General features: G+C 44.4%; 1 protein-coding gene across 2 annotated transcripts in view; it reads left to right on the forward strand.

The window, feature by feature from the left end:
* The first annotated feature begins 23,559 nt into the window (after positions 1 to 23,559).
* The window catches only part of IQSEC1 (IQ motif and Sec7 domain ArfGEF 1), a 688,386-nt gene continuing 684,043 nt past the window's right edge, over positions 23,560 to 27,902 (forward strand). The window contains exon 1 of one of the 2 annotated variants that reach the window (XM_045024040.1): positions 23,560 to 24,145. In XM_045024040.1, coding sequence (XP_044879975.1) covers positions 23,865 to 24,145 — 281 coding nt within the window. In that variant the 5' untranslated portion in view covers positions 23,560 to 23,864. The remainder of the gene's footprint in view (positions 24,146 to 27,902) is intronic. The other variant, XM_045024037.1, reaches the window with a different exon arrangement.

Genomic DNA, 27,902 nt, shown 5'->3' on the forward strand with positions numbered 1-27,902 from the left:
CTCAATTCAATTTCCATACAGTCTGAACTCTTGGTTTGACAACAATACCACTGCCTGGCACAAAGATGCTACATTGTTTGAATAGCCTTCTAAAGGATAATATATACTCTCTGGTATTCATCTTGTAAACAAGAGTTTGGATTATATACACCTCTACCTCAATAGAACGCTGTCCTTGGGAGCCAAAAAATCTTACCGAGTTATAGGTGAAACCGTGTTATATTGAACTTGCTTTGATCCACCGGAGTGCACAGCCCCATCCCCCCGGAGCACTGCTTTACCGCGTTATATCCAAATTCATGTTATATCGGGTGGTGTTATATCGAGGTAGCAGTGTACTAGTGAGTGAATTATATATATATATATATATATATATATATATATATATATATATTTAATTAAAAGATGTATTCTGTATCTTTGGAAATAAATATTTATCATGTACAGAAGTTTCCATTATAAGCAGCATGATACCAAATTACATTAAAATATTAGGAACATTAGGAACATGGGGCTACTTAGTACCCATGAATATTAGCATCTCCTCCTTTGCATTATTTAGGGTTTGAAAAGACTTACAAAAATGTAATAAAATGTTTAAAATCTAATAATTAATGTTAAAAGTCTAGAACAGCTGTTTCAGTGAAAAACATTTCTGCATTCTTATTACAAGAAATTGCACAATGCAACTGACTCTTCTGCTGTCACTGCATATTCCATTCAGGTGCATAACTGAGATGGATCCAATTACTGTCATAGAAAAGATTTTCATGAATTGCAGAATCTTGCATTTTGCATCTCCATAAAGCACATGAACTGCACATTTTCCCCCAAGATCCTTACTGTTTATAGCAGGTGGGAGAATTGTTCTATGATAAACAAAAGTTTACCATAAACCACTTATATACATAATTTAAAAATCAGAATTAAGGACTAATTTAAAATGCAGTTATTGTGGACACAGCAGTGCACCCACACAGCATGAAATAGGGGAAGAAGGTCAAGATCAGATTTTTAAAATATTTATAACTAAGATTGGAAATTATATTGTGGATTGTTTAGATGGTAACTTGAAGGAAATTCCTGTTTACAAGATAATCACAACCTCGACTGGGGGAGAGGGTGGGGAGGTGAGAGAGATGGTTGAAGTGTTGAATGGCCTAATGCTGATTTATATTCAAACCTCCAAACATGTACCATGTGATTGCAGCTCTTGCAGCCATCTTGGTTTTAGCTAGCAATAGCTGGAGGGCCTGAAGTTCCAATATGGCAAAGATGTGTTATAGACAAACTCCCTGTCAGACTCTCTTCAGTGACACACAATGATGATCAAATCTGTTTGATATAAAGTTGTTTAGGATCTGAAGGTTCTGGGGTATTGGAGATAAACCGAGGCAGCAGAAGGATATAGACCCTTAAGCCTACAGTCTGTAAGGGATGGTTACAGTAAGATCAGCCTTGTAAGTGCTAATGAGATACCCAAGCAGCTGTGGTTATGAAGTACTTTGTATCAGCAGATTTGCTCAGCAGTAAAACTACTTCCCAGGGGAGTACAAAGTAACACGGATGCAGTGTCCCTTGCAAGAGGAAAGAGACCAGACTCAGTTGCAATGAATGAGAAGGGGATTCTTTATTCGGGGTGCTGGAAACATACAGATCCTCCAGCTTGCAGGCTGAAGAACACCACTTACTCTATTCAGTGTCACCATTCATGGTCTGCTGGACCCAGATTAAACAATCATGGAATGAGGATGGCTCTGACTATATTACATGGAAGAAATTTTCCACATACTGTCTGACACTTGAAATGACAATGACCCCCCAAGAACTGTTGTTACACTGAAATATCTAATATGTATGATGTGACCCTCTTTCTCCAGTTGAACTCATTTCGGGAGGGAGAGGGGGGGTTAGTGGAGTTACCTAGGGCTTAGGAATGCAAGCTGAAGGCAGGCTGCTACCCAGACTAACAGATGCATGTAACAGTTGCTTCTGTGCATGTTCAACAAAGATCTTTCCTACAACTCTGCCTGCTTACCACATCACTTGCTGTCAGTGAAAGCAGTGGTAGTGATCTAAGAATTTCTAGCCACATGAACTCTACTTGCTTCTTGTACCACTTATTGCCAACAAATATAATTGTTGAATATTTCTGAGATGTAACTGGATGTCTTTGTCTGTCCTGTGGATGAAATGAGAAGTTAAGGAGGCCAGAATTGTTGTGAGCATATGGATGCTGAGTTCTGAGGGCAGTAGCCAACGTGCAGGGATTATAATTCTATACAGGGAGTGAAAACTAACGTACATTTGAGAATCAGTAAATGCAGATAGTGCAGGGAGGATTATGTTCCTGTGGCCATTCCATTCCAATATAATCTCTTCTTAAGAACGACTAGAATGTATAGGTAATTCAGTGATAATATCAAGGGTATGCGAAGGAAGGAGGCAAGAACACATTGTCTAAACATCTAAGCTCTTCATGCAGCTATAGACATCCCAAAGCAGCACCTGCCACCTCTCTAGGGGTAACAAGCAGCCTCATCCCCCACAAACAACACTTTGGTTCAATCTTATCCCCCGCCCCCCCCGTTTCCCTCTCAAATCTCTATGACCCAGCTAGTAGGGGAAGGCTGGCCCATCACTGTATTAACTAAATTGCATATTGCAAATTACAACAGATTCAATCATTCTCCCAGGCCCACTCTGTGAATGGGTCTCCCTCGGACCACATAGGAAGGTAGGAGTCAACTGCCTCTGAATCACTCCCAGAACTCTACTAAATCCTCTCCACAATATCCTTACAGGGAGAAGGTGATTAAAGAGGCTGGAGGTGTCCATAACATTCTCTCCCATTCTACTGCCAAACCCAGTGGGAAATCTTGCAGCCTACAAACTGCAAAGAGAATCTTGGCAATGAGAAAGGACACTTCGAGGAGAGCTGGGCAGGCCCCAACCCGGGCAGGGTTCTGGAGTCCTGACCGGGAGCTGGAGTGGGTGTAAGGGCCTCAGGATTGCTGTGGAGGTGCAAGGACTCCACAGCAGACTTGTGGCTACAGCTAATCTACAGTCCTGGAGCTGGACAACCACCTCCCCCGGAGAAAATGGCTATGCTGAGTTTTCCTCTGTGTAGAACTCTATCTTTTGCTTGCCTGTGGGAGGGGGGTGATTTCCACATCTAAATATTATTTACTATTAACCTGATATCAGAACCATTTGTGTAATTTAAAAAATTCCGTTTTTCCATTTCATTAGCATAGTGCAAAATACTATTTTCCCAGCCTATTTGTAGTGTAAGTCTGTATCTTTCTGTGCTGTAATATGTACAAAAGCAGTAAAGTCATTGTAATAAACACTATGGGTTAGAGGGCAAATAAATTGTTGGACATACTTTACTACTATTAATCCGGAATACCAAAATGCTGTTGGAGGAGGCAAGAAATAGATAAATATAAATAAATATATATTTTCCCCTCTAACTTATTCGTTTAGTTCCCATTTCTGGCTGTACTTTAATATCTTTGTTAAATGTTAATGATTGTATTCTGACTTTGCTGATGTTCTGTTGGGAAGAGGGGGTGGGAAAGGACTGATTATTTCTTTTGATTGCACAGGGAAACATTTTCATTATGCCATTAGAAGCTGTCTCTTAGCTTCCTGTTTCATAAGTCTGGTTTCCCTCTTGCAGCTCAGCAGACGTTGCTCTCTTAAGACTCCATGTAGTAGAAATATGGTATGTAAGCTGCAATACAAGTTCAAAAAGCCTTCCAGCACACTTTCTCATCTTACCAAATTAACTGCTAGAACAACCATTCCCTGACTTTTTTAATGTTACCTGTTGTCTTTCCTCCATATACCTGCTGCTTAGCTCTGGACGGATTTCACTCTGCAGCCCAACAGGAAATGCTCGCTGAACCACTGGTGGGCCATTGATCACATTTTGGGAACCATGTCAGTAGACAGAGGCCTGGGGCAGTGCATGAGTCTGTGTTCACCAGTCTCCTCACTGCTAACCTTCAAGCTACTGTGCATTATTATATACGGCCAAGAGGATGATTTGTTTGGCTATAGAAATTAGGGCAGGAGGGTTTGAAGTTATAATAAATAATAGGAGATATACCAATCTCCTAGAACTGGAAGGGATCTTGAAAGGTCATTGAGTCCAGCCCCCTGCCTTCACTAGCAGGACCAATTTTTGCCCCAAATCCCTAAGTGGCCTCTTCAAGGATTGAATTCACAACCCTGGGTTTAGCAGGCCAATGCTCAAACCACTGAGCTATCCCTCCCCCCAGTTATCTAGAGGCACTTGCTACGGATATAGCTCTTCACTGCTCAGATCTCCTCTTCACCAGCAATATTGGGTGGCCTCTTAGCAGCCTATTTGCCTGGCTCTGTGTCCTCTAACAAATTGTTTGGCCCATTTAATGAAGTCAGAGGTGCCAAGTGACAATGGGTTGTGGTGGGCAGTTTGCCTAGTGCTGCCAAGACCCCCTCTTCTATGACAGCACTGCCATATTGCTGCTACATGTCCCATTTGCTTGACAATACCTGTTGACACTTATTTGCTTGAATGATTCAACTCAGTGCATTCTCCTGTTTATCACTCTACATATGGCAATTACACAGTGTGTGAGCCTTGTTCAATAGGGTGATTCACATAACTGCATAAAAGGCGACTGTTGTTGGCATCTAGTGAAGGAGGCGTGACCTCATCCCTCACTGCTGTTTGACCACACAGCAGCTTTAGCTAGGAGGGATTTCTGACACTGAGCATTTGTTAAATCCCTCATTTTTATACTTGTCCATGATCAATATTGAGTAGGAATAGCAGAAGGCAATGTGGCTCATCATGTCCCTTGCACTTCTCCATAAATCTTGAACTGACTAACAAGAAGTGTCTCTTTCAATGCCAGGCAGACAAAAGGGCAGCTAAAGGGCTTTGCAATCTCCATATTATGATTGCATTGCACCCACTGCTTTGATAGACCCTGTAGGTATTTGCCTTAGATGCTGGAGGTCAGTTTGCCATGTTCCTTCACTTGATTTCCTTACGTCTGAGAGATTTGTGCATAGGAACCATGCTGCTGGAAGTTTCTGGTCACCCTCTAGAGAATCAGAAGGCAATATCACCTGGGAATGAGGTCAGCTACACAGCTGACAGAAACCAAGACACAAGTTGTACTGTTGCTTTAAGTAGTCAGCAACCAGAGAGAGGCAAATGACATTGACAAATCGATGCTAGGGCATATGATTCTCTCTATTGTGGAACAATAGCCAAGGAGTGGGGGGGCAGGAATTGCACAATGTTTGCTCAGCAGTAGAAGTACAGATGGTTGCAGAGGATGCCAGTGAGAACCAGCCAGTTAGTTTTCACCTGTATTCAACACAGTGATGGAAATAACTTAGATGCACACAGGTAGGTGTAATCATCATCAGGCAGTTAAATAGCTTATTTAATGCCATATACTTAGTGGGTTGTTTCAATCCAACTTTATTTCAGAAATTTAGTACATTGATTTACTGTACATGGAGCTGTTACAATCCAGTCTACCACTAATCCACTTGCTAAAGGGAATCAAGAGTCTTCTGATTAAAAATATCCCCAACTTGAATGTGACACAAAAAAATTGCTGATTTTTTTTCTTCTTTATCAAGCAGTAGCAGATGTCTAGGATGACCAGACATCCTGATATTTGTTGAGACCATCCTGATATTAGGGGCTTTGTCTTATATATGCAATTATACCTCCTTCCCTTCCCCCAGAAAGTGTTCCAATTTCTCACTTTTTAATCTGATCACCCTACAGCTATCCAGGACCAGGTTGGCTTCCCAGTGGAGAGGAAATCAATGACATGGAGTTTGGATGTACTCTAACAGTAACTTGTTCAATTTATACATATACATCAGTCATGTAAGTGACATAGTGACAACCCACATGCAGGCAATTCCTTCTTTCAGGAATCTCAGCCCAACACCAATGCTAGGTTCCCAGGGAGTAACTCTGCCCCAAAAATTTACTACAGTCATAGGACTGGAAGGGACCTCAAGGGGTCATCTAGTTCAGTCCCCTGCACTCATGGCAGGACTAAGGATTATCTAGACCATCCCTGGCAGGTGTTTGTCCAACCTGCTCTTAAAAATCTCCAATGATGGAGATTTCACAACCTCTCTAGGTAATTTATCCCAGTACTTAACCATCCTGACAGTTAGGAAGTTTTTCCTAATGTCCAACTTAAACTGCTCATGCTGCAATTTAAGCCCATTTAAGCTTCTTGTCCTATCCTCAGAAGTTAATGAGAACAATTTTTCTCCCTCCTCCTTGTAACAACCTTTTACGTACTTAAAAACTGTTATTATGTGCCCCCTCAGTCTTCTCTTCTCCAGACTAAACAAACCCAATTTTTTTCACTCTTCCTTCACAGGTCATATTTACTAGACCTTTAATCATTTTTGTTGCTCTTCTCTGGACTTTCTCCAACATGTCCACATCTTTCCTGAGATGCGGAACCCAGAAGTGGAGCAGCATAATTACTTCTTGTGCCTTGCCTACAACACTTATGCTAATACATCCCAGAATAATGTTTGGTCTGGTTTTTTTTGTTGGTTTGTTTGTTTTTGCAACTGTTTTACACTGACTCATATTTAGCTTGTTATCCACTATGACCCCAAGATCCCTTTCTGAAGTATTCCTTCCTACATAGTCATTTCCCATTTTGTATGTGTGCAACTGGTTGTTCCTTTCTAAGTGGAGTACTTTGCATTTGCCTTATTGAATTTCATCCTAGTTACTTCAGACCATTTGTCCAGTTTGTCCAGATTATTTTGAGTTTTAATCCTATCCTCCAAAGTACTTGCAACCCCTACCAAGAGAGAAAGAACCTTTCTGCTGCTCATGCAGTTCCTTCAGGCCAGAACCATGCTTTACAAAACTCACCACACTATACTGCATATGCCTTTCCAAGAGTGAACCGTTGCGCTTATTCTAAGAAAAAGAACTTGGAAGCTACCAAGTTTACCACCTGGTGGCACCTGTTTCAGCACATATCACTGTGCATTAAAGAATCCCCAAGTGGGTATTTATCATATACTAAAAAACCCCAAAATATCTCTGGAGTCATCATCTTCCTTGTAACAGAGTTCCTAAATACTCCTTGAGAGATGTCTTAAACATTTCCCCTAAGCTTTCACCTGTTTGTAAATAATATTGTAATAACAGTTCAGGCATAAAATCTCTTCAAATTCTGATGTGAACACCAAAGATAAAATGCTGCCCTTACAGTGACTCACTCCAGTATGCCCAGAGAGAGAGAGAGAGTGTGTGAACAGTGCTTGGCAGTGATGGAGTTAAATGCCTTCATGTTAGGAAGGGAAAGGAGATTTTCCCCAACAGGATGGTATTCTCTCTATTCTTATTAGGTGAGATAAATTCTTTCTAGTGAGGTTGATTGAGGTAGGCCAATAATAAGAATCATTTAATAAAGTGTTGTTATAGTAGCCAGGTGGATCCCAGGGCATTGGAGACAAGGGGGCTGAGGTAATATCTTTTATTGAACCAGGCACAGAAGCTCGTCTCCACAGAAGCTGATCCAATAAAATATATTACCTCATCCACCTTGTCTCTCTAATCATTTAATGACACAGATAAAGAGTGAAGCAGGTTTCTTCTTATTCCTTGCTAAGCTCTGCTCTGAGAAAGACTTTAGCCCCATGTGGAGGAGGAGAACTTGTACAATACTTTTTTTTTTAATTTAGCCTCTAAAGCTGGTTATTTGATGGTCTGGTTATAAGAGACTTTTAAATTACTTTTCTTGTGCTGATGAGCTACTGGCCACTTTCTGACTTCAGGTGAGCAGCTGCTCATAGATTGGGTCCTCTATTCTATTATATTTATTGCACTGGCACAACATAGTGCTTCAAGAACAGAGTTTGTTTTAATTCTGAACTGTCTTGTTCTTGTGGGTACTAATCAGATCTGGAGAGAGACATTTTTTCCATGTGTAACAGGAAAGATTTAGTTGCACAGCTCCATTAATGTGAATGGGAATCACTTGGTTAAATCACTATGCCGGAAACTTAACCCATAATGTTGCTTAACACACTTTTGGTGATTTTAATTCAGTTCTGCCACCAGGTGGCACTGGCAGTGGATTGATGTTCAGATGTATATTATCTGCTGATAAAGCATCAAAATCGATTTAAGACAGAACCCTATTTACAAACATGGATTTTGCATAAAGGAGGAACTGCTTTTCTTGCCACTTGGCATTGGTAAGAACTGAAATGCAGCCTACTAATAATTCATGTCTTTCTGTGGAGCCGTATATTTGTTTGCCTGAACTATTACATATGTGTATTTTAGTCTGTGGATGGAAGTTGTCATAATACTTGCTTTTTAAAAAGAACAAAGGGTGTCCGTGGGTGTGTGCCTGACTCATGGTTTTGCTGACCCCGAGTATGCAGATGAGATGCTGTAAGGGTGCTAAAAGTGGAATCGGGTCGATGGCTTCAGATAAAGTCATCAGCATATTTTCCCATGCGAAAAAGGCCCTTGTCAGATTATAGTGGTGGTTACAGCAAGCAGAACAAGGGCAATGTCTGGCTACTGTAGCTTTAGCAGCAGGGTATTACTTACAGGGACAAATCCCTTTTGTGGCAGACATTCTCTGACATGATGCTGCATAATAAAGCAAAGGCCTGTGTGCATCGATAAGCTGCACTCTTGCTTTGGGTGGGGAAATCCTCCTGCAACTGGAACCCAACTTCAAAAGTGATCAAGGGAAGAACAGGGGCAGCATTTAGCTTGTGTCCCTAGGCTCAGCCTTCCGGAACATATGGTTAGAAAGATGGCAGAGCGAACAGAAGAATTTTTCGAAGCTTAAAAAAAAAAAGTTAGGTGACCGACAAAGCACCAGTGTAATTGGAAGTAATACCAAGAGCACCCCAGATGGCACACAGATCATTGAAATTAGAGCCATACGCATACTTGTTGTCCGAGAGCATATTTTTTCTAAAAACATAAGCTTTATTGCTCTGTGGGAAACGAAATGTTAAGAAGAAAAGTCTGTCATACATGGGAATAGACAGAAAAAAGGAGATAAAGAAAAAACACAAAGGGTAAGGCTGAAAAATCATCACTAGGAAGCAAGGAAACCTACTTGTCTTTTAGCATGAAACTGGGGCATAGGCTGCAGGGTTGATTGTTTGTTAATAGATAAAGACACACAGAAGGAAAACACATATGAGTAGATCTAAGGCACAGCTGGAATAAAAATAAATCCCTGCAGCTCTATTTTAAACAGCAATTTCCATCTAACATCAAATAGGGGAGTTACACATCACTGGTCATGACTTTGAAAAACCTTAACTGGAAGGCAAATTGGCCACAAGGTGAGAGAGCCCACAGCATCCTGGGCAGGTCGTTTGTAAACAGTACCTGGGAGAACTATGTGTCATGAGCCTTCATTAGAGGTGAGTGAAATTAAGGCAGGTGTATGTGAGCATTTATTTAAGCCACTTCAAGCACGGGAAAGTATCTTTTGGGGATACAGGTGATCATATGATGTTTGTAGTCTATCTCTGTTCTGTATTAGTTCAGCAACTAGAAGAGTGACTACTATCAATCTTAGAGTCCCTGACAGATGGTACAAAGGTTGAAAATAAAATTCCCAAATTAACTCACCAGATTTTTTCCAAAAATTATCAAAGGCAGCAGCCCCTGTTGAGAACAATTAAATAAATTGCATGTGGTGTTTGGATTGATAACTCTTGTGATATGGCACACACCCCCGCCTCACCACCCCACCCCGCATCCCTCAAATTAGGTGACTTTTTTACTAAAGGGAAACTGCTAAATCTGATAGACACCTTGTTGGAAAACTCCGACGTGTTTCAAAACAACACTTCCTCTGACTGAGCAGCATATGTGATACGTTTCAGGCAACTTAGTTTTGTTTTGGCAAAGTTAGGTCAAAATCAGAATTATAAAGGGAAACTAGTTATGACTTCAACTATTTCAGTCACAGACTTAGCAGCTCCATAATATATTTTCCAGAGAGGAAGCAAATTCCTCTTCATGCGTCCCTTGATGTAGAATTCCAAGTAGATGTCAAAAATGCCTAGATGGTAGCACTGGAACATCTTCAGAGTTGTTGTTCCTCAAGACATTGAGAAGGCCAATTTTAGAAGGCCCAAACCTAACACCTATCTCTATACACATCACTGGTCATGGAATATTTTGCTGCTACCAATACTTTTTGTGATCCTTGATAACTGACTTTTCTGCCTGTATAGTATAGCCAGATCTGGACAGATGGCTCAGAATCGGCCACAATATTGTTATCAAGACTGGCTGCTCCTCTTTATTGGGAGGCAGCTGGAGTGAAGAGCTTCCTTATCTCCAGGAACTTTGAAGAACTGTCTCAAGTTTCTCTGGTCCTTCCACACAGAAGGCTGGGTTCCCACTGCAAGAGAGAGAAACCCATCCTTCTTTGCCTCTATGTGGCATTACCAACTAGCAAATATTTTTTTCATGTTAGCGTTGACAGAAATAACTCCCATATCTGTAAACCTGCATGGAGTTCAATAGAGCTTAACTACACTGCTGTAGGGCTTCTTGATGCAGATGCAGCAGAAATGCTCATAAAACCAAGGCTGACAAATTACAAATACTATGTAAAATACTTTAAGGTTCCTAGATCCAAATTGTAAATAGCACTCTTGCTAAAATGATAATGATATATTGTATATCCACCCCTCTACTCTCGCCTATATTCCTTTCAAAAATAAAAATGAGAAGGGATGGGAAAAGAATGATTGTCTGATCTCAGCATTTACTGTTGAGTTTTCCATTCTTTGTTTTTGAATCTTAATCAAAGATGACATGCTTCTCTTGAGATTTAGCCCCATTTATCCATACAGAGAACAAATAAAATTGATTTGTTTAGATTGTGACTGTATTTTATTTTTTGGTGGGGGTATAATACTACACAGTCTGAACTTCCAAGTGTATTTTTAAACCTCAATAGTTGCTGCAAATTTCATTACTGTGAAATAATTTTTATTTCCCCATAACTATTATCAGTGATATAGTTGCTATATTTTTTTCCATTCCCCATTCATGAAATTTAAATGAAAAGCTATTTTTCTTTCCCCACCATATTTTGAATAGAGATGCATGCTATCATCAAAAAATAATAAATGAAATAAAAATAATATCCACAATTGCAGAATGCAAACATGGTGATTCAGAAAACAGACTACCCTATCTAGACTAACAGAAGGACCTATAGTCATGACACAATCATGATGGCAGTAATTTACCAAACTTCTCTTAGCAAAATATCAATCTGTAAGCAAGACAGGAGTCTAACATTCACATTATAGCACAATTCTCTGCTGATCACTCAGGATGTGCCCACACTAGGAAAAAGGTGGCTTCAATACACAAGATAGCTATATCGTTGCAAAAACCAAGATAAGTGGTTCATCCTAGGGTTCACCTCAACCAGATGCATCCAGGTAAAACTATCACTTATGTTGCTTGCACTGGGTTTTCACAATGAGATAGCTATCACATGTTAGCTACAGCCCTGTAAATACCTTTCCCCCCCTCACGTCACTAACAATTAACCACTAGACATACTGCCTCGCTACTGTGATAGACTTGTGTTCAAGGAGCTAACATAAATTGCTATGTTAAATAGAGCTGGGTTTACAATGGTGCTAATGGCACCATCACGCAGGGCCTACACTTGGAAGGGGCCCATTATAGTTGCCAGAAGATTGGATTGGTAAAAAAATGGATGAAAAGCAGACCTGGCAGTGTTCAGTCAGCACTGCTGATCGGACAGTAAAAATCCAGTTACAGGAGTAACCGCAATCAGCTTCCCTGCCAGGAGGGCAGGAAGAGCAGCTGCTGCTACCTGGAGGAGTGCAGCTCAGCTGGAGAGAGAACTGGCTCCGCCCCACCCCAGAGGGATTCTCTATGCTCCCCACCCCCACTGTGCTCTTGTCCCCACCCCCTCCCTCATGCTGGGGACAACCCCCCCTCCCCCCACCCCACTGTGCTTGCCCTGGGCCCACAAATACTTAATCCAGCCCTGGTGTTGAAAAAAGTAATAATATAAAAGAACTATCTTTAACAATTTAGCGGTTCTAACCATCTTCAGTCATCCTAAGGCACACAACACTGTAGTTTCTGAGAGCCTTCTTCATCACTCCTGTTGTATGACTCTAGCTCACAGAACTCCAGTTACCCTTGTTTTAGTTAATAGCCATTTATATGGTAAAATACATGTCCTTTTTGATAAATTATTATTGGTCATCTAAAGCAGAGAAAATTGGGCTTGCTTAGCTATGATAATCCTTAAAGGACTTAAAACTAGGCTCTTTGATGCCAATGTAACTAGCAAAAGGTAGAAATATAATAGGTGTGTTGTAATGAAAGAGTTTAACACTTTGAGACAAAGGATGAGGGGGAATTCTACCCTGTGGTACCATATTGACTCCCAGGTGGGCCATTGGCAGTGTTGGAAGCTTTAGATCCACAGCACAGACCTCTCTACCACTTGGACTAAGTAACTGATATGAGCCACAGGAGGGGAGATGAGGCATATTTTGACAGTGGGTGTCACAGCTATTTGCTGACAGCAGAGGAATGTTGAGCCTCAGGAACCCTGGGTTCCATTCTCGGTACTGATGGGTGTATACTTAGCGGTTATAGACCGTTCCCTGTCCTGGCCACCCCAAACTGGACCCTGTCCTCCCAGGCTTCTCCAAGACTGTCCTTGTTCCCATCTCAGTTTCCCCTGCATATCAGCTCCCTCATCCCAGACTCTTCTTCCCTCAGGCTCCAGTCTCCCCACCTAGCTCTCAACTCTTTTTTCCCAGTCTCCCTCCACTTCAGTTCCTTGTCCCAGTCCCCACAACCTCCATCAGCCCCTTGTTCTAGTCTTTCCCACAGACTCCATGCTCCTCCTGGCTTGGCTCCTCACTCCTCTGCAGCCTGTTTGAAATGCATCCTCCTCCTGTCATCAGGAGGACCACTGAGAACACAGAAGTGACTATCTCATTTCCTGTGCTCAGTGATGCAGTGGCCGTTGGCAGTCAGGTGAAGTAATTGTAAGAGAAATCCTGCTCATTCCCTGCATTCCTGGGATGGAGCGTGCTCAGTCACTCTGTGGGGATGGCACACATGTGCACTACAGTTGCATATAGAAACTGTGGGGGGATGGAGCATACTCAGTGCAGACACTCTTCAGAAAATGTAGCTGCCTAACTCTAACAAGTCTCTGAGAATGTGTGAACTGTGTTTTGTCCGAGGGTCATAGCTTTGCCAAATTAGGGCAGATTTTGATGGGGCCACTGAAAGGCACATCCATGGCATTAGGACAACCCCCCTGCCAAATTTACAGTCTCTGCTCCAAAGTCTGGAGACACTAGCATTTCCCAAAGGTTGTAAGAATCTCTTTTTACATGGGCAAAATAACATATTTTCCTGTAACCTTGTTCTGAAAAAGAACTGAACTGTTTTTACTGAAATTTTCCAAAATAATTCCACCTGAGGCAGATATTGGGCATGAAAAATTTCACCCCCCCCCTCCCCGGTAAAAGTTTGCAAAGTTATAACCACTGAAAACAGTCTCTTATTATGAAAGTGTTGGATAAACTTAACTATAGGCAGTACAAGTATTGATACCTGTGATGTAATGTATAAAGTAAAATGTTGGATTATGGATATAACTTTAATACAATTAACAATCATTTGATATGACAGCGTTACCTCATAAGTTGTTACTTTTTAGTTTCTTTAGTTTCTCCTAGAAAGCTGTCTGTTCCTATTTGCTATTTAAAAGGAGCTTGCATTTATTTACTTTTTTACTGTATACTGTATATTTAATACTTGATAAACTTGGCTAGGAAGGAGGTCACAATGAAGTCATGTTTGATCATTTTAAGCTACAATGGCAAAAACAGAGAAAATGAATAATTTAGCACATTGTCTTTTTTTTCCTTTCAGTGATTGTAGCAAAGTTATAATTTTAGGACAAGTTTTATTTTTTTTATTAATTAGCTTCCCAGTCTCTCTAATTTTTGATCCCTACTTCTTTTCATAAGCCTTCTATTCTTCTTTAACTAATGTAAAGTATTGTTTTCTGATACTTAACTTTTTAATTCACATGAAATAATGGCTAGACCTATATTTTGCTATATCATTCATGACTTCCTCATCTTTGTTAATTAAACTCTTATATTTTAAAAAAGGTAGCCTTATTCAGTCCAACTTTGATTTGGCTTGAGCCAGAGCTTAATTTGTTTAATAAGGGAAATTATTCTCTGCCCTGTTTAAAAAATAATTTGTTTAATTATAGGAGGCAGAGATAAGGTTGTATTCTATTTAATGGATTCTCTGCAGCTAAATTTGAGTTACAGATTCTATTCTAATCTAATCCAATCCCACTTTTTCAGTTGCTCACACCTTGCTCAAGCAAATTTACTTAGGGTTAAAACTGCCCAATCCAAAAAGCTAATTTTGAGAAGAGCAGGAGGGATTTTTAGAAAAATGTACTTGGTCTGTTTTGCACTATGAAAGCACGAGAAAAGAAAATTTCTTCCCCCAAAATATTCATAGTTTTTATGCTCTGATAATTTAGAACAAAAAACCCCACACTATCCAATGCTAGAATCTTCAAACTTGCCTTTTGTCTCAAAAAATAGGACAAGTTTCCAGAATATTCCATTTAGTAACTTTAAAGTTACGAACACTTTAAATTGCTAATTCCACATGCACAGTACACTTTTTCTGTTGTCTTATTTTGGGCACATGTTTTTGGTACTCAATGTAATTCCTCCTAAACTCATTGTGTATAATATCTAACATGAGACGGTCTGATATTACAGAGACTAAAGCTTGGGATGTCTTTAAGCAAGGGTATGCTGAATTGAGGTGTTTCAAAACAATGTTCTCACACGAAGGTATTCCAGTTCTGCGTTATCCTAGATTTTTGACAGTTCTTCAAAAGGATTGTAATCCAGGGCATCATAAACACAAGGCATTCCAAAGTAAGAGGGCTCGAAAGCCTTTCCAGACCAATGCATCCTGAATTTGAGGTATCAAAAATTCAATCTTAAACAATTATTTTCCAGATGTAGGCTGTTCCTAGCAGAGCCTATATCTCAAACCCACTGAATCCTAATTGCAGGCAATTTTAAGTGGCTCAAAGGGATGCATGGTTAAGGTCTATTCACAGCCTCATATACACCCAGAAACTTAACACAGTTAAGAATCACATTCATGCTTGTCTGGTGACTATTCAGAAATACATTCATATGCAAGCTCTCCTCTCATATCTCCATGGACTCTCAACTGTTGATACACCAAACATACAGTAGCGTACACAGATGTCCTCACTACTTATTTTCACACATGAAATTGAGCAGCTGCATGTACATTTATTTCTTGGTGTGATCCTCTGAACAGCATTCCCTTTACTGTATAAGCACATTACAGATCTGTTCTCTTCCAAAACAGATAGACAGAAATATTCCTTCCCAGTCTCTCCCATCTCTGTTCCTGCACATACAGCCCCTTGGTGATTTATTATTTATTAAGCATTGACAGTGCTGAAAGGACCAAAGGAAGAAGTGGTCCTTGCCTGAGGAGCTTGCATGTCAACTGTTCCTGTCCAGGACACATGGTTTCTCCTGTCAAAGACAATTTTTAGATCTGGGCTTCTAAATAGAAAAAAAAACCACTCAAGAGAATTAATAGAAACAGCCAAAAATATGAAGGAAGACAGAATTTTATTACATACACCACAGAATTAAAGAGTTGGTTAAGTTTGACTGGGTTTATCAGATGTCCAGACTGATTAGCATCAGATCAATTCTTCTGATGAAGCCTGTGGAACTTTTAAGCTACACAAGTTGGAAGAGCAAATATTTTTAATTTTAATTTCCTTTACAAATCAATTTAATAGAAATGTCTTACAAATAGGAATAATTAATGCACCAAATTTAAGAAACTAAACACTCAAAGTCAGAAAACAGAGTTCAGATTGAACACTCCACTCCACCCCCATAGGTGTATGCCTCTAAATATGATCTGTTATCTCTCCGTGTGTCATGCTTTGCTTGCCATGTTTTACCTAGCTTGTAAATGCCTAAAAGCAAGAACACTCTCTAATTCTTCTCTGTGCTAGATAGACCTGTGAAACTATTATGTGGTAGTGTTGTGTAATGCAGATTGAGGATCTAACGCTATCCCGTCAAGAAGACAAATCCACGTTGTATTCTCACAGGGACAGGTCAGTCCCAGGGAGAGGGCGTGGAAGCTCAGGAAACTCCAAGGTTAATCCTCTAGAATTCTTTCAGTCTCCCCTTTAGGGGAAAGGTTAAAGGACCCATGAAGGAGGCAGGGGTGATCTATGGAAAAGAACTCCCAGTCCTACAGAAGGACCCACACAGGTGCACAATAGCACATATAGACCAGGCCCAACAAAACCTAATGCTACTTCAAGCAGCATTCATGCCAGATCAGGTTTTCAAGAGAAAATCCTCATGTTCAGGAGGGTATAAAACCATGACAAATGACTTCCTCCCTCTCCCAAACAAAGAGTGCCAGGGGAGAAGAACTGTATTGTATGGTGTGCCCTTTCCACACATGCCATGGGGGATTTTCCAGCTCCCAATCACCTCTGCTCATGAGTGTGGCTGTGCCATAGTGAAATGATTCCAGGCCTGGAGAACATGCTGTATAATGTGAGACTAAAGAATCTCAATCTGTTTAGTTTATCCAAGAGAAGGCTGCAAGTACTTACATAGGGGAAGAGATTTCTGATAGTAATCCAGCAGAAAAAAGCATAATAATATCCATTGATTGTCTGTCTTCAGCTTCCAAATAAGCACACTAAAAATAAGGTGCCAATTTTTAACAGTAAGGTTAAGTAACCCACAGAACAGCTTACTTAGTGACACGGCAGCTTCTCCATCATTTGAAGTAGATTCCGTCTCACTTTTGCATGTTGTTTGTTTGTTTGTTTTGTTTTGTTTTAGATATGCTATAGTTCATTCAGAAGTTATGGGCCTGATGCAGAATTTATTGGGTGTGGTTCTTCTCCATGTGTTATGCAGGTGGTCAGATTAGTTTATCATAACAGACTTTTCTGATCTGAAAAATCTCTGAACATAATGCAGCAAAGATTAACACAGCAAGAAAGAGGGTAAATATTGCTTCCCCTCCAATTTTTTAAGACATAGTGACAGGGGCAGAGTTAAGGTTAAGCACAAGTCACTGCACTGCCTGATTTTTGGAGATTTGGTTTCTCATTCTTAATGTTGCACTGAGCTAATTTATAGCATGGAAAGTATATAGCAGAGGAAAGCCTTGTTGCTTACATGCAGAACCTTGTCCTGAATTTCTCTTTCCTTAATGTGATTAAGTAGCATACTTTTACAGGCTTGCAGTCTTCACTGGTATTTTCAGTTAAAATATAATGGACATTGCTCTTTTCTTGAAGGACTGAAAATTAATACAAACTGTGTACTGTCATGGAACATAGTAGAAGGAGGGCACCACAGCATATAGCAACATTACACAACGATTTAGGGCAGCGAATTAAGAGCAACAACCAACTGAAACTACAAGAGAATTTCAGGTACATAGAATGTAACTACCTGAGGCAGAGCTCTGTGTAAGCTCAAAAGTTTGTCTCTCTCACCAACAGAGTTGGTCCAGTAAAAGACATTGACTCACCACCTTGTCTCTCTAATGTCCTGGACTAACATGGCTACAGCAACACTGCAGACTACCTAAGGCAACTGTCTTAAAAAAGAACACGCAAAAATGTTTGAGCGCTCTTATACATGGCAGGCATGGGTACAAGAACAACTTTGTGCTTACAAATCCTGATTTAAAAAGGCAAATCAGAGTCTGCATGTGCACATCAGAGTTTGGGCATGTGTAAACAATAGAACTGTTTGGAAATGTTCTGATGCAACATTTTTCCATTGGAAAGTGCCAATACATCAACATTGAGTTGTTCCACAGGAACATGTTGTCTTCAATAAAATTCCAATGGGAATCAGGCAGCTCATTTACCAGGCAACTCCTCAGCAGCCCCCCTTGTGGGATGATGAAGAGCCAGGGAGCTGGGGAGTCAGGACGTCCAGGCTCCAGCTCTGAGACAGCCCAGCTCCCAGGCTCTCTGGGCAGCTTGGGGAGCTTTGGAAATATTTCAAAAAGGTCAAACTGAAATGTTTTGATTTTTTTCTAAATGAAATTTTGGAATTCCTGTTGTGTGGGAAACATCAACGTTTCATTTTTAATCTGTATCAAAACAAATATTTTTGAAATTTCAGAATTTCATTAGAAACAGAAATTCAAGTTTCCAACAGGCTCCAGCAAATTATTATTAGTATTATAGTAGCACTTAGAGGCCTCAACCATGATCGGAAAACTATTGTGCTAGGGGCCATACAAACATAAATAGAGGCAATCCCTATTCCCAAGAACTTAACGTCTAAGGTGACGGACAAAGGGCAGGAGAGAGGAAATATCATCACTATTTTACAGATGGGGAAACTGAGGCACAAACAGATTAAGTGATTTCCCAAGGTCTCATAGGAAGTCTCTCTGTAGCAGATCCAGGAATGGAACTCATATCAGCTGAATCTAATTTATTGCCATAGCAGCAAAGAGTCCTGTGGCCCCTTATAGACTAACAGACATATTGGAGCATGAGCTTTCGTGGGTAAATACCCACTTCGTCGGATGCACACATGAAAGCTCATGCTCCAATACATCTGTTAGTCTATAAGGTGCCACAGGACTCTTTGCCGCTTTTACAGATCCAGACTAACATGGCTACCCCTCTGATACTTATTGCCATACTAATAAGACCATCCTTCCCCCATAATCATAAACTGAGAACCAGGCACTCAAGGCAATAAAATGAGCAAGTATCTTAATGATAGTCTTCTTTTCTGGGCATGTCCATCACTATTTAGCCAGGACACTGGATTTAACACCCTTACTCTTGCAAATAGTGCCATGGGCTAGTGAATGACCATAAGAGGTCAAGCTGCAGTATAATACATCTCAGGTGAAAGCACAGTGGCTCCTCATTTCTTCATTACTGGCTAGATGGGGAAACTCCTCCTCCTAAAATGATCAACAATATTTCCTACAGCATGCACGTTTTCCCTGCACTTTCCCATGCAAGAATTGACCAGGCCCTGATTAGCTTATGAAAATGGTCAGGGTCCTATCCCAAGGTAACAGGGTTACAAATAAGCAAAATGCTATTTCTGTAGCTTCCATGTTTAAACAGATTAGGCTGGAATTCCCTATATTGTTCTACAGTACAGCTGGGTCTGTTGTGACAAACTGCTTGCACCTGCCCCACACTGGTATGGAAACTGAATGTGTTACTGATTCCATTAATATGCTTATTTTCTGAGTTTGCGCATTTTCTTAATGTATCCAACATGATGTGGCATGCAGGCTCTTTGGGAATCAAGGGACCACTGAAATTGACCTTATAGGGCTACTATCCTGCATTTGCAATGTATCAGGGCACTAGTGGGGATCTAGGAAACCAACTGTTGCTTTTAGGGAGCCTCTGGAGATTGGATGTGCTCTCTCTCTCCAGGCCAGCTGGTGGGTCCCTCAGAGTGGAATTCCTGCTGGGTGGGTGTGAGTTCCTCCCTCTCTAGTGTGGCTGAGAAAAAGCAGCTGGACTTCTGACTGACAGCAGGCAGTTCTCATTAGCTTGTTAATGAACTCAGGAAGGTAGACAAACTACTGGTATCCTCTCAGAGAAAGGAGAGGCTCCTGACAGACAGCTGGGACCTTTCTGATTTAGCTTATTTATTCCTCTAGTGGCTTATCTTAAAGGGTACTAGCCATGTAAACATGACATAGCTCTGTAGTTGAAGAAATCAGGGGCTTCTGTTTTTTATCTGTGGAAGAAGTTAAATAATAACCCCAGAAAGAGGAATATGTTTCTTTCAATCAAGTTTAGTGTCACTTATGCCAATGCTGCCTGGGCCACAGGAATCTCTATCTACCAGAAATGTCTTTTAAGCAGATACTAGTTGTACTAATGGCTGCTATGCTTCCGCATGTGAAATACTTAATAAGCCTTTAATGTATACAGCTACACTAATGAATTTTGGGTGTCCTAGTTTGCATTTTATTATGAATATATGAATTTCTCCACTCTTTACTGCTTGATTTAACCCAGTGATGAATAACCTGGCTGCATCAATTAATATGGTGCAGTTTGTTCAACTGGGAATAGCTGTGATGCGAGATTCTTCATGTTTTTTACATCTCTTCAGCAATTTGTATGGAAATTGTACACACTTTTTTCCAATGTGATGAGTTGCAGTAGGTTTACACATATTCTGAAACATTCCAAGACTCTGTCTACACTGCCACTTTCAGTGCTAAAACGTTAGTCGTTCAGGGTGTGAAAAAACAACCTCCTGAGCAACGAAAGTTTTAGTGCTGAAAACCACCAGTATATTCAGTGCTTCATTGCCAGGAGCCGCAATAATTTTCAGCAGCTTTCTAGTGAGGCAAAGGTAATCAAGTTGTGGAAGGTTTTAGCCTTAACCTATCAACTTCTGTATGAGTTACAATAGTTGTAGTAAAAACAATGAGGAATCCTTGTGGCACCTTAGAGACTAACAAATGTATTTGGGCATAAGCTTTTGTGGGCTAAAACCCATTTCATCAGATGCATGGAGTGGAAAATACAGTAGGCAGGTATAAAAATACAGCACATGAAAAGATGGCAGTTGCTTTACCAAGTTGTGGGGGGTCAGTGCTAAGGAGGCCAATTCAGTCAGGGTGAAAGTGGCCCATTCCCAACAGTAGACAAGAAGGGGTGAATACCAAGAGAGGGAAAATTACTTTTCATAGTGCTAACGAGGCCAATTCAATTAGGGTGGATGTGGTGTAGTGTAGTTGTAGTGTATTTAACAGAGGTTATGGAAGATTCATCAGACCAAAAGGGTTTTTCTGCCCATTCACAGGACTGTTAGTCCTCACTGGTGCTATAAATTACATTATTTCATGATTCAATTAGTCTGTTAAGGAAAACAGCCCTTTAGTGCAGGAAACTACATCTAAGGTGAAATAATGAGACTTGATGATTCATATACCTTTGAAAATAAAAGTTTTAATACACTTAGGCTAATTGCCAGAGAGGAATCTCTTCATTTCAGGATTTTTGTTGGTTTGTTTTTCCCCTGAGTTCATAAGTCAGTTGTATTGGGGAGATGGGAAAAGAAAGCAGAATGAGCCCAATGCTGTAGTTTGGTGAGGTATGTGTCTGTTTTTAATATTCTATACTGCAAAAAAAAATGCTATGAAAATTTTCAGCTGCTGGGCCTGTGGATGGGGGAGAGGTGTGATAATTCTGCCTAATATAGTAGCCTTGCTGCCACTAGCCCTCTGGTTTCCACTCTGCTGAATCAGCCATACTCCAGAGGCAGTGTATCCTGGCAAAGAAGGAAAAATTGCAGCCTCCAGAAGAGCTGACTTGGCAGAGGAAGGGACCAGTGAATTAGTGACAAGAGCAGCAACACAATTCAGAGACAATGAAAACTTAAAGTTTCTTTGAGGGGAAGAAGTGACTTGATGATGAAGGAAGAGAAAGAAGTGGGGCGGGGAGAGAAAGGAAAAGAAAACAGAGTCTCCTCACATCTTCATCATCCTTCTCCTTGCTACATCACCACTGGCACTTCCTTTATGAGCCTCTCTGTTTTTCTAAGCCAGGGGCAGCCAACCTGAGCCTAAAAAGGAGCCAGAATTTACCAGTGTATATTGTCAAAGAGCCACTGTAATACATCAGCAGCCCCCCATCAGCTCCCCCACCCCTACTCCCAGCGCCTCCCGCCCACTGGCAGCCCTGCGGTCAGTGCCTCCCCCTCTCTCCCTGCACCTCCCAATCAGCTGTTTCGTGGTATGCAGGAGGCTCTGGGGTGGGGGGGAGCGAGGGCATGGCAGGCTCAGGGGAGGGGGCAGGAAGAGGTGGAGTGGGGGCAGAGCCAGGGGTTGAGCAGTGAGCACCCCGGGGCACACTGGAAAGTTGGAGCCTGTAGCTCCAGCCCCGGTGTCGGTGCCTATACAAGGAGCTGCATATTAACTTATGAAGCGCCGCATGTGGCTCTGAAGCCACAGGTTGGCCACCCCTGTTCTAAGCACTCTGTGCATCCATTCTCCTGGACTTAGCTATGGAACAGGGAGGGACATGATTTCCCCATAACTTTCTCCAGCCTGATGCAATCTTGACAGACCACAGAGTTTCTATTAGGAGAGGTTTGAAATGTCAAGGAGGCTGTTGGAAGAGGCAGACTGCCTCTTTGGTACACTGCACTACTACTCCGAGCAAGTATGACTTCAGGCAGGCTGGGAGAGAGGTCACATCTCTGAAGCACCCAGCACACTGGTGCTATTTGAATAGTAATTACTCCCATGTTCCTTATTCTTCCAGCAGGTCTCTCATAATCCTGCATCGCTGATGGCTGGGTCGATGGTTCTAAAAATGCAGCATGGCCTCAGGCAATCCCTGGCCTGCCTTTAAGCCCGGAGTGGCAGAGCTGTGTTACATGTCGCTCTCCGCCTTCTGCAGGGTCAGGAGGGGTGAGTGATGGGTAGGTGCATGGCTGTAACACACCTAGTGAAGGATCCTGCCGTTTTAAGGAGGACCCCCCCACACCTTTAAAAAACCCTTCTTCACTCTATTTGCTCCCCAGCTCGCTGAGGAAGGAGGACAGCGCTGTCTAGTGAAAGTGAAACGCCCCTCCCCCCCAAAAAAGCGAGGTTTAAAGAGGTTTCCACCTGCACCTGGGGTTCCCCTCCCCATAGCTTGGAGAGGACGTCTCCACTAAGTGCACCGTGGGCACCTCTCCTTCAGCGGTGGGGCCGGGCTGGGTGCAACGCAGGACCAGCCTGCTTCTGAAAGGGGACGGCCCAGAGGAGGTGCCTGGCTGTCACCTCTCGGGGCCGGTGGTATCTTCCTCCGGGCCGTCCTCTCTGCAGCCCGGCTCCCTTGCGATCGCGGGCCGGGAGGCTGCCCGCTGGCCGCCCCTCTGTCCCACCCTCCGCTTCGCCCGTGCCCAGGGGAGGGGAGTGGATCAGCCCGGCTGCTCTCGCAGGGCAGCGCTGGGATGCGTCCAGTGCCCGCCTCGCCAAGCCCCTCTCCTGCCGCTCAGCCCCGCTCGCGGCCCCCGACCCGCCGCCACTTTGCAAACTCCGCGCGGCCGCCGGCGGAGGCAGCTGCTGCTACTTAAAGCGCATCAGCCGCGGGGCTCAGAGGGACTCGGGCGGCGCGTGTGGCGGCGGCGGCCAGGCAGAGGGAGGCGAGGGCTGCGCCGGGCGATCAGCCGGGCATCAGGCACAGCCCCTCGCCTCCCGTGTCCTGCTCTCTGAAGGGCTGCGCGCCGCTGCCGCTGCTGCCGGCGGCGGCTTCCCGGGGGCGCGGAGCTCCGCAGGCGAGAGGCTGAGCCCGCTCCCGCTGGCGGGGCTCACGGAGGAGGCGGACGCAGAGCGGCGGCTCCTGCTGCGGACACAGCGCCGGCTGCAGCCCCGGCCGGCTCAGTCCCCTCGGGCCGGACCAGGCGGAGGAAGCCGAGCACCAGCAATGGCGGCCCGGAGTCGGAGCCGCTGCGCGCCGCGTTGGCGCTCTCCTGGGCATCCCTAGCTCCAGGTAGCCGGCTACCAGCGGAGGAGTGGCCCTGCCCGGGGCGTTATTTACCCCCCCACCCGTCCTAAGTTCTCAGCGGAGCAGCCCGGCCAGCGCCTCCAGCCCCTTCCCAAAGCCGCCAAGGGGTGGGCAGGGCGGGTGGCCGGCCAGGCCATGGAGAGCCCGGCGGAGAACCCCAGCAAGGCGGCGGGGTACCTGAAGGAGCTGAACAAGATCATCGAGACGCAGCAGGAGCTGCTGGAGAAGCAGAAGCGGAGGATCGACGAGCTGGAGCAGCAAGTGGCCAAGTTGTACCACGAAAACGCCTGCCTGCAGGACGAGCATCACAGACACCTGGCCACATGCAGGCTGCAACAGGGCATCCTCCCTGCGTACCCGGCGGGGCCAGGGCTGGCGATTCTGGGGGCCATCCAGGAAAACGCACAGCACGAAAAGTAAGAGCTGGCTGGGGGTTATTGGCCTTCTCTCTAAGGGTCTGTCGATGCATTGATCACAGGGTCCTGTTCCCCCACCCCACAAAACCCCCGGAAAGCAGACCCACGCTCTGCAGCCTGCGCCCCAGAGTTAGTCCCGTTCCGCTTAATGGGCTGGCGGACTCGCGGGAACTGGTTCGGGGGCTAGTAGCTGGTGTTGCTAAAGCACAGGGCTGCGTGGATTGTCGTTCCCCACAGGCTCAGTATCCGAGGCACAGATATTGCAGGGTAGGTGGGGATTTCTAGCCGGGGCAAGTTCCGGTGAACACTGGAGCCAGATCCCGCTCTTAACTCCTTCTAGTAAAGCTGTTCCTGCTGCTTTGCGCTCAGCCAGACGCGCTCCAGAGCCCCGGGCAGCGCTTTGCGCTCGGGATGGAGCTGCCTGGGACGCGCTTAGGCGCAGAGCAGCAGCCGCCGCAAGGTGTTTCTGAGTAGAGAGAGATGCAGAGGAGGTGCCTGGCTGTCACCTCTCGGGGCCAGTGGTATCTTCCTTGGGGCCGTTCTCCCTGCAGCCCGGCTCCCCTCCAAGCGCTGGCCTGGATGCAGCCCGCTGGCCCCCCTCTGTCCGACCCCTCTCTTCGCCCAGTCGTGCCCAGGGGAGGTTCCCGGACCCAACCAACCTCCAAAGCCAAACTCTCTAATATCTGGGCAACCCGAACGTGTCGGCGGAACGCATTTCTTGGGATACCGGCCCACCATGGAGCATTGGCTTATTAGTTTGAGGGGAGCCCAGTGGCATATTTGTCCCTCTTGCTCTCCCCATATGGGTTAGTGCGTGGGGTATCTAGTGCGTTCAGCGGGCATACCGGTAAATTCTCAGCCGGTGCTACCAGGGGAGCTGGAGTAGCGTTTGTGGCCCCTCTTCTCAGTGTAGGCAGCTGTCTCTCCCGCAGCTAATGAAAGTGGCATACAGAGGGTCAGTAAACATTGCAGATGGCCACCTTACCAACTGTGACTAGTTCAATATAAACGGGTTCATCTTGGAGACCTGTTCGCTCTCAATGTCTGCGTCTATTTACAGACTCTATACTTTGTAATTAATCATGTGCTTCTTACTGCGCAGGGAGAGCGGCTTAATTGCGCGAGATTTTTAAGTAACACAAGAATTCAGGAACAGCAAGAATTTAAGTAGTTACACTGGCCCGACTTGGTTGTGAAATAGTAATCAGGAATTAGTTTGACTTGAGTGGAGTGGGCAAAGCATGCATCGTATTATGAGCCCACTTCTCTCTCCCAGTGCAACACAATGAGCCGTTTGTAATCGGATACATTTTGGTTCTTTATATTTATAAACTTGTGCCTTGCAGTCCTGGGCTTTTCTCTTTCCACCAAAACAGCTTAATCTTTAACTGTCATCTCTAATTGCTTACTCATTAATACACCAACGAAGGCACATTCGCTGACACATTAGTATTATTGCATAACCAGGACACCAGTAGCACAAGGTGTTTCTTGCTAGCTCTGACAAGGGGAGAAGCGAAATAGCACTTTGCCAGTTCTCTGCTGCGGGTGTGTGAATGTTTCCGCTCCTCTTCATGAAATATAAGGGAAAGGGGTGTGGGGTGTCTTTGTTGCAGATACGACACAACCTGGCACTAAATCCTGCGCAGTTCTGATCTCCCGGGCTTCATTGGTTTTCCTGTGAATTACCGAAGTAAATATCAGTGGCCTAAAATAGCGCGCACCCTGCCTGCGGGGTATATCGTACCCTTGGAGGTGGTGCCGTGCTGCTTTGGTAAAGTTGTTTAAAATCCACATTGTGCCCTTCCCGGGAGGTGATGAGGATTCACTTCTCCTTGGCTTGTGTGTTTTTAACACGCCTTTCTGGAGGGCAGGGGGAAATCGTTGCTATAGAAGCAAGAGTACAAATCTGAGCGTGACCACTTTTCGGTGGAAACAAACTCTTCTCTGCCCGTTTCTCTTATCGCCTCCACACGTGGTGACTGCCCCTGCGTGTGCCTCTTTTGATAACCAGTAGTGAGTTTGTGATGGGAGGAGGCTGTGTCCACACGTGTCCGAACTAAGTGAGGTTCGGTGAATGATGCATGTCCAAGACCTCCAGCTGTCTGAGTGGGATAGTGTTACTCCAGCCCCACCGCTCTTGGAAAGGCCACGGTTCTCCAGGGTATCTACAGGCCAGGAATAAACCCAAAGGCACGTCCTCGTGGGTCGAGCTGATGACGGTATTTTTTCCAACGGGGGAGGATGGGTTACGCTAGGATACCAAACACTGCCTTTTAGCCTTCCTCCCATGTGCTGTCCCGTGGCGCTCTGACGTTGTTTGTTTCAGCTATTTAAAAAATAATAATTCCCAGAGCTGTACTGAAGTGACTTCTAATTCCCTGCTCAGAGTCCCCAGCTTGCCTCGCAGGCGCCTGTTGCCCAGTGTTTTGATTCCCTTGCGTAGGTTTTGCACCTTACCGCGGTGACACCACCGCGCTGCTTGCCCGCTGGAGACACGTTCATCGAACCGTTGGGTTTAACACGATTCTGGGCTGCCTCTTCCCGGAGTCTCTCCAACCAGCCAAACCCTGAGGCCAGCTGAGAAAACAGCAGCTCCTTACATAACCAGCCTGGAGAGCAGACGCCAGGCCTCAGTGCCGGGCGCTTGTTTTCAGACAGAAGGGCCCTTTGCAGCTCTAAGACCTGTCCTAGCAATCCCCACCCCCTACCCGTGGGTGCCTTGTTTCGGGTTCCGCGGGCCGTAGGAAGAGGAGAATAAACTCTTCAGCCGCTGGCTGAAGATTCTCCCCTCTGCTGAACATCTGCCTAGAAATCGCACCCGTGCCTTGCAATGGTCCATGAATGACGCTTTTTATCTCTCCAGCCCGCCCAGGGCTCCCTTGTTGCAGCCTTGACGACTCGGGGCTAAGTCTGCTAAGTGGATTTGATGCTGGCTCAGAATTAAGCTGGGATATTTATGGCCGAGTTCTCGGCGTTCCGCGGTGCAGGTCCCAGGGCTGGGGAGAAAGTTGCACCGTCCCTCTGCTGAGCCACGCGAGCCCGGGTGTGTGTGTGTGGGGGGGGGGGGGGACTGCCTCTGTCTTGTGCAGCCTCGCCCGGGTGCCGCCTCCTCGCGGCTCGCCATGGGCTGGCCATGGTTTCTGCAGCAGTGCCACAGAAGCAGCGGCTCCCCTGGGATGGCCTCTTAAAGGAGCCGCCGCACTCTTTCACCCGGGGCTGTTGCCTTTGTTTACGTTGCTATCTCTGCTGCTCAGGGAGCCCGGAGTGCAGAGGAAGCGCCAGCCTTGCAGGACCAACTGAACGATGAAGGCACGTAACCACCTTCGTGATGTGGATGAATCGCTGGGTGACCTCCGGTCTTGGACTGTGCGTGCTCCTGTTTGCAAGGCCTTGTCTATTTCCCAGTCTTGCAACAGCAGTTTCCCTCCCCCTTGTATCCAAACCCTGCAGATTCTGGTTGCCTGTTATCTGTCATTTACAGATGGGGAAACCGAGGCACAGCTCAGGCTCAAGTACAGTATGTGGTGCAATAACTTTGCCTCTTCTGGGCGGAAAGCAATGATGGGGAAGCAGGGCACCAGTGGAGGCTGGGCAGAATCTCACTGGGGGTGCTGGGTCCCTCCCCCATGGGACTAGCTGTCTGAAAGTGGCTGTAAAATGAAATGAAGAGGTGTCTTTCTCTCCCTCTCACCACACTGTGCCTTGGGCATGGAGTAGTGAGTATGCTGCACCAAGGGTGCAGGAACAGTTTTTC

This window comes from Mauremys mutica, chromosome 7 (assembly GCF_020497125.1).
Source record: "Mauremys mutica isolate MM-2020 ecotype Southern chromosome 7, ASM2049712v1, whole genome shotgun sequence".
Classification (NCBI taxonomy): domain Eukaryota; kingdom Metazoa; phylum Chordata; order Testudines; family Geoemydidae; genus Mauremys; species Mauremys mutica.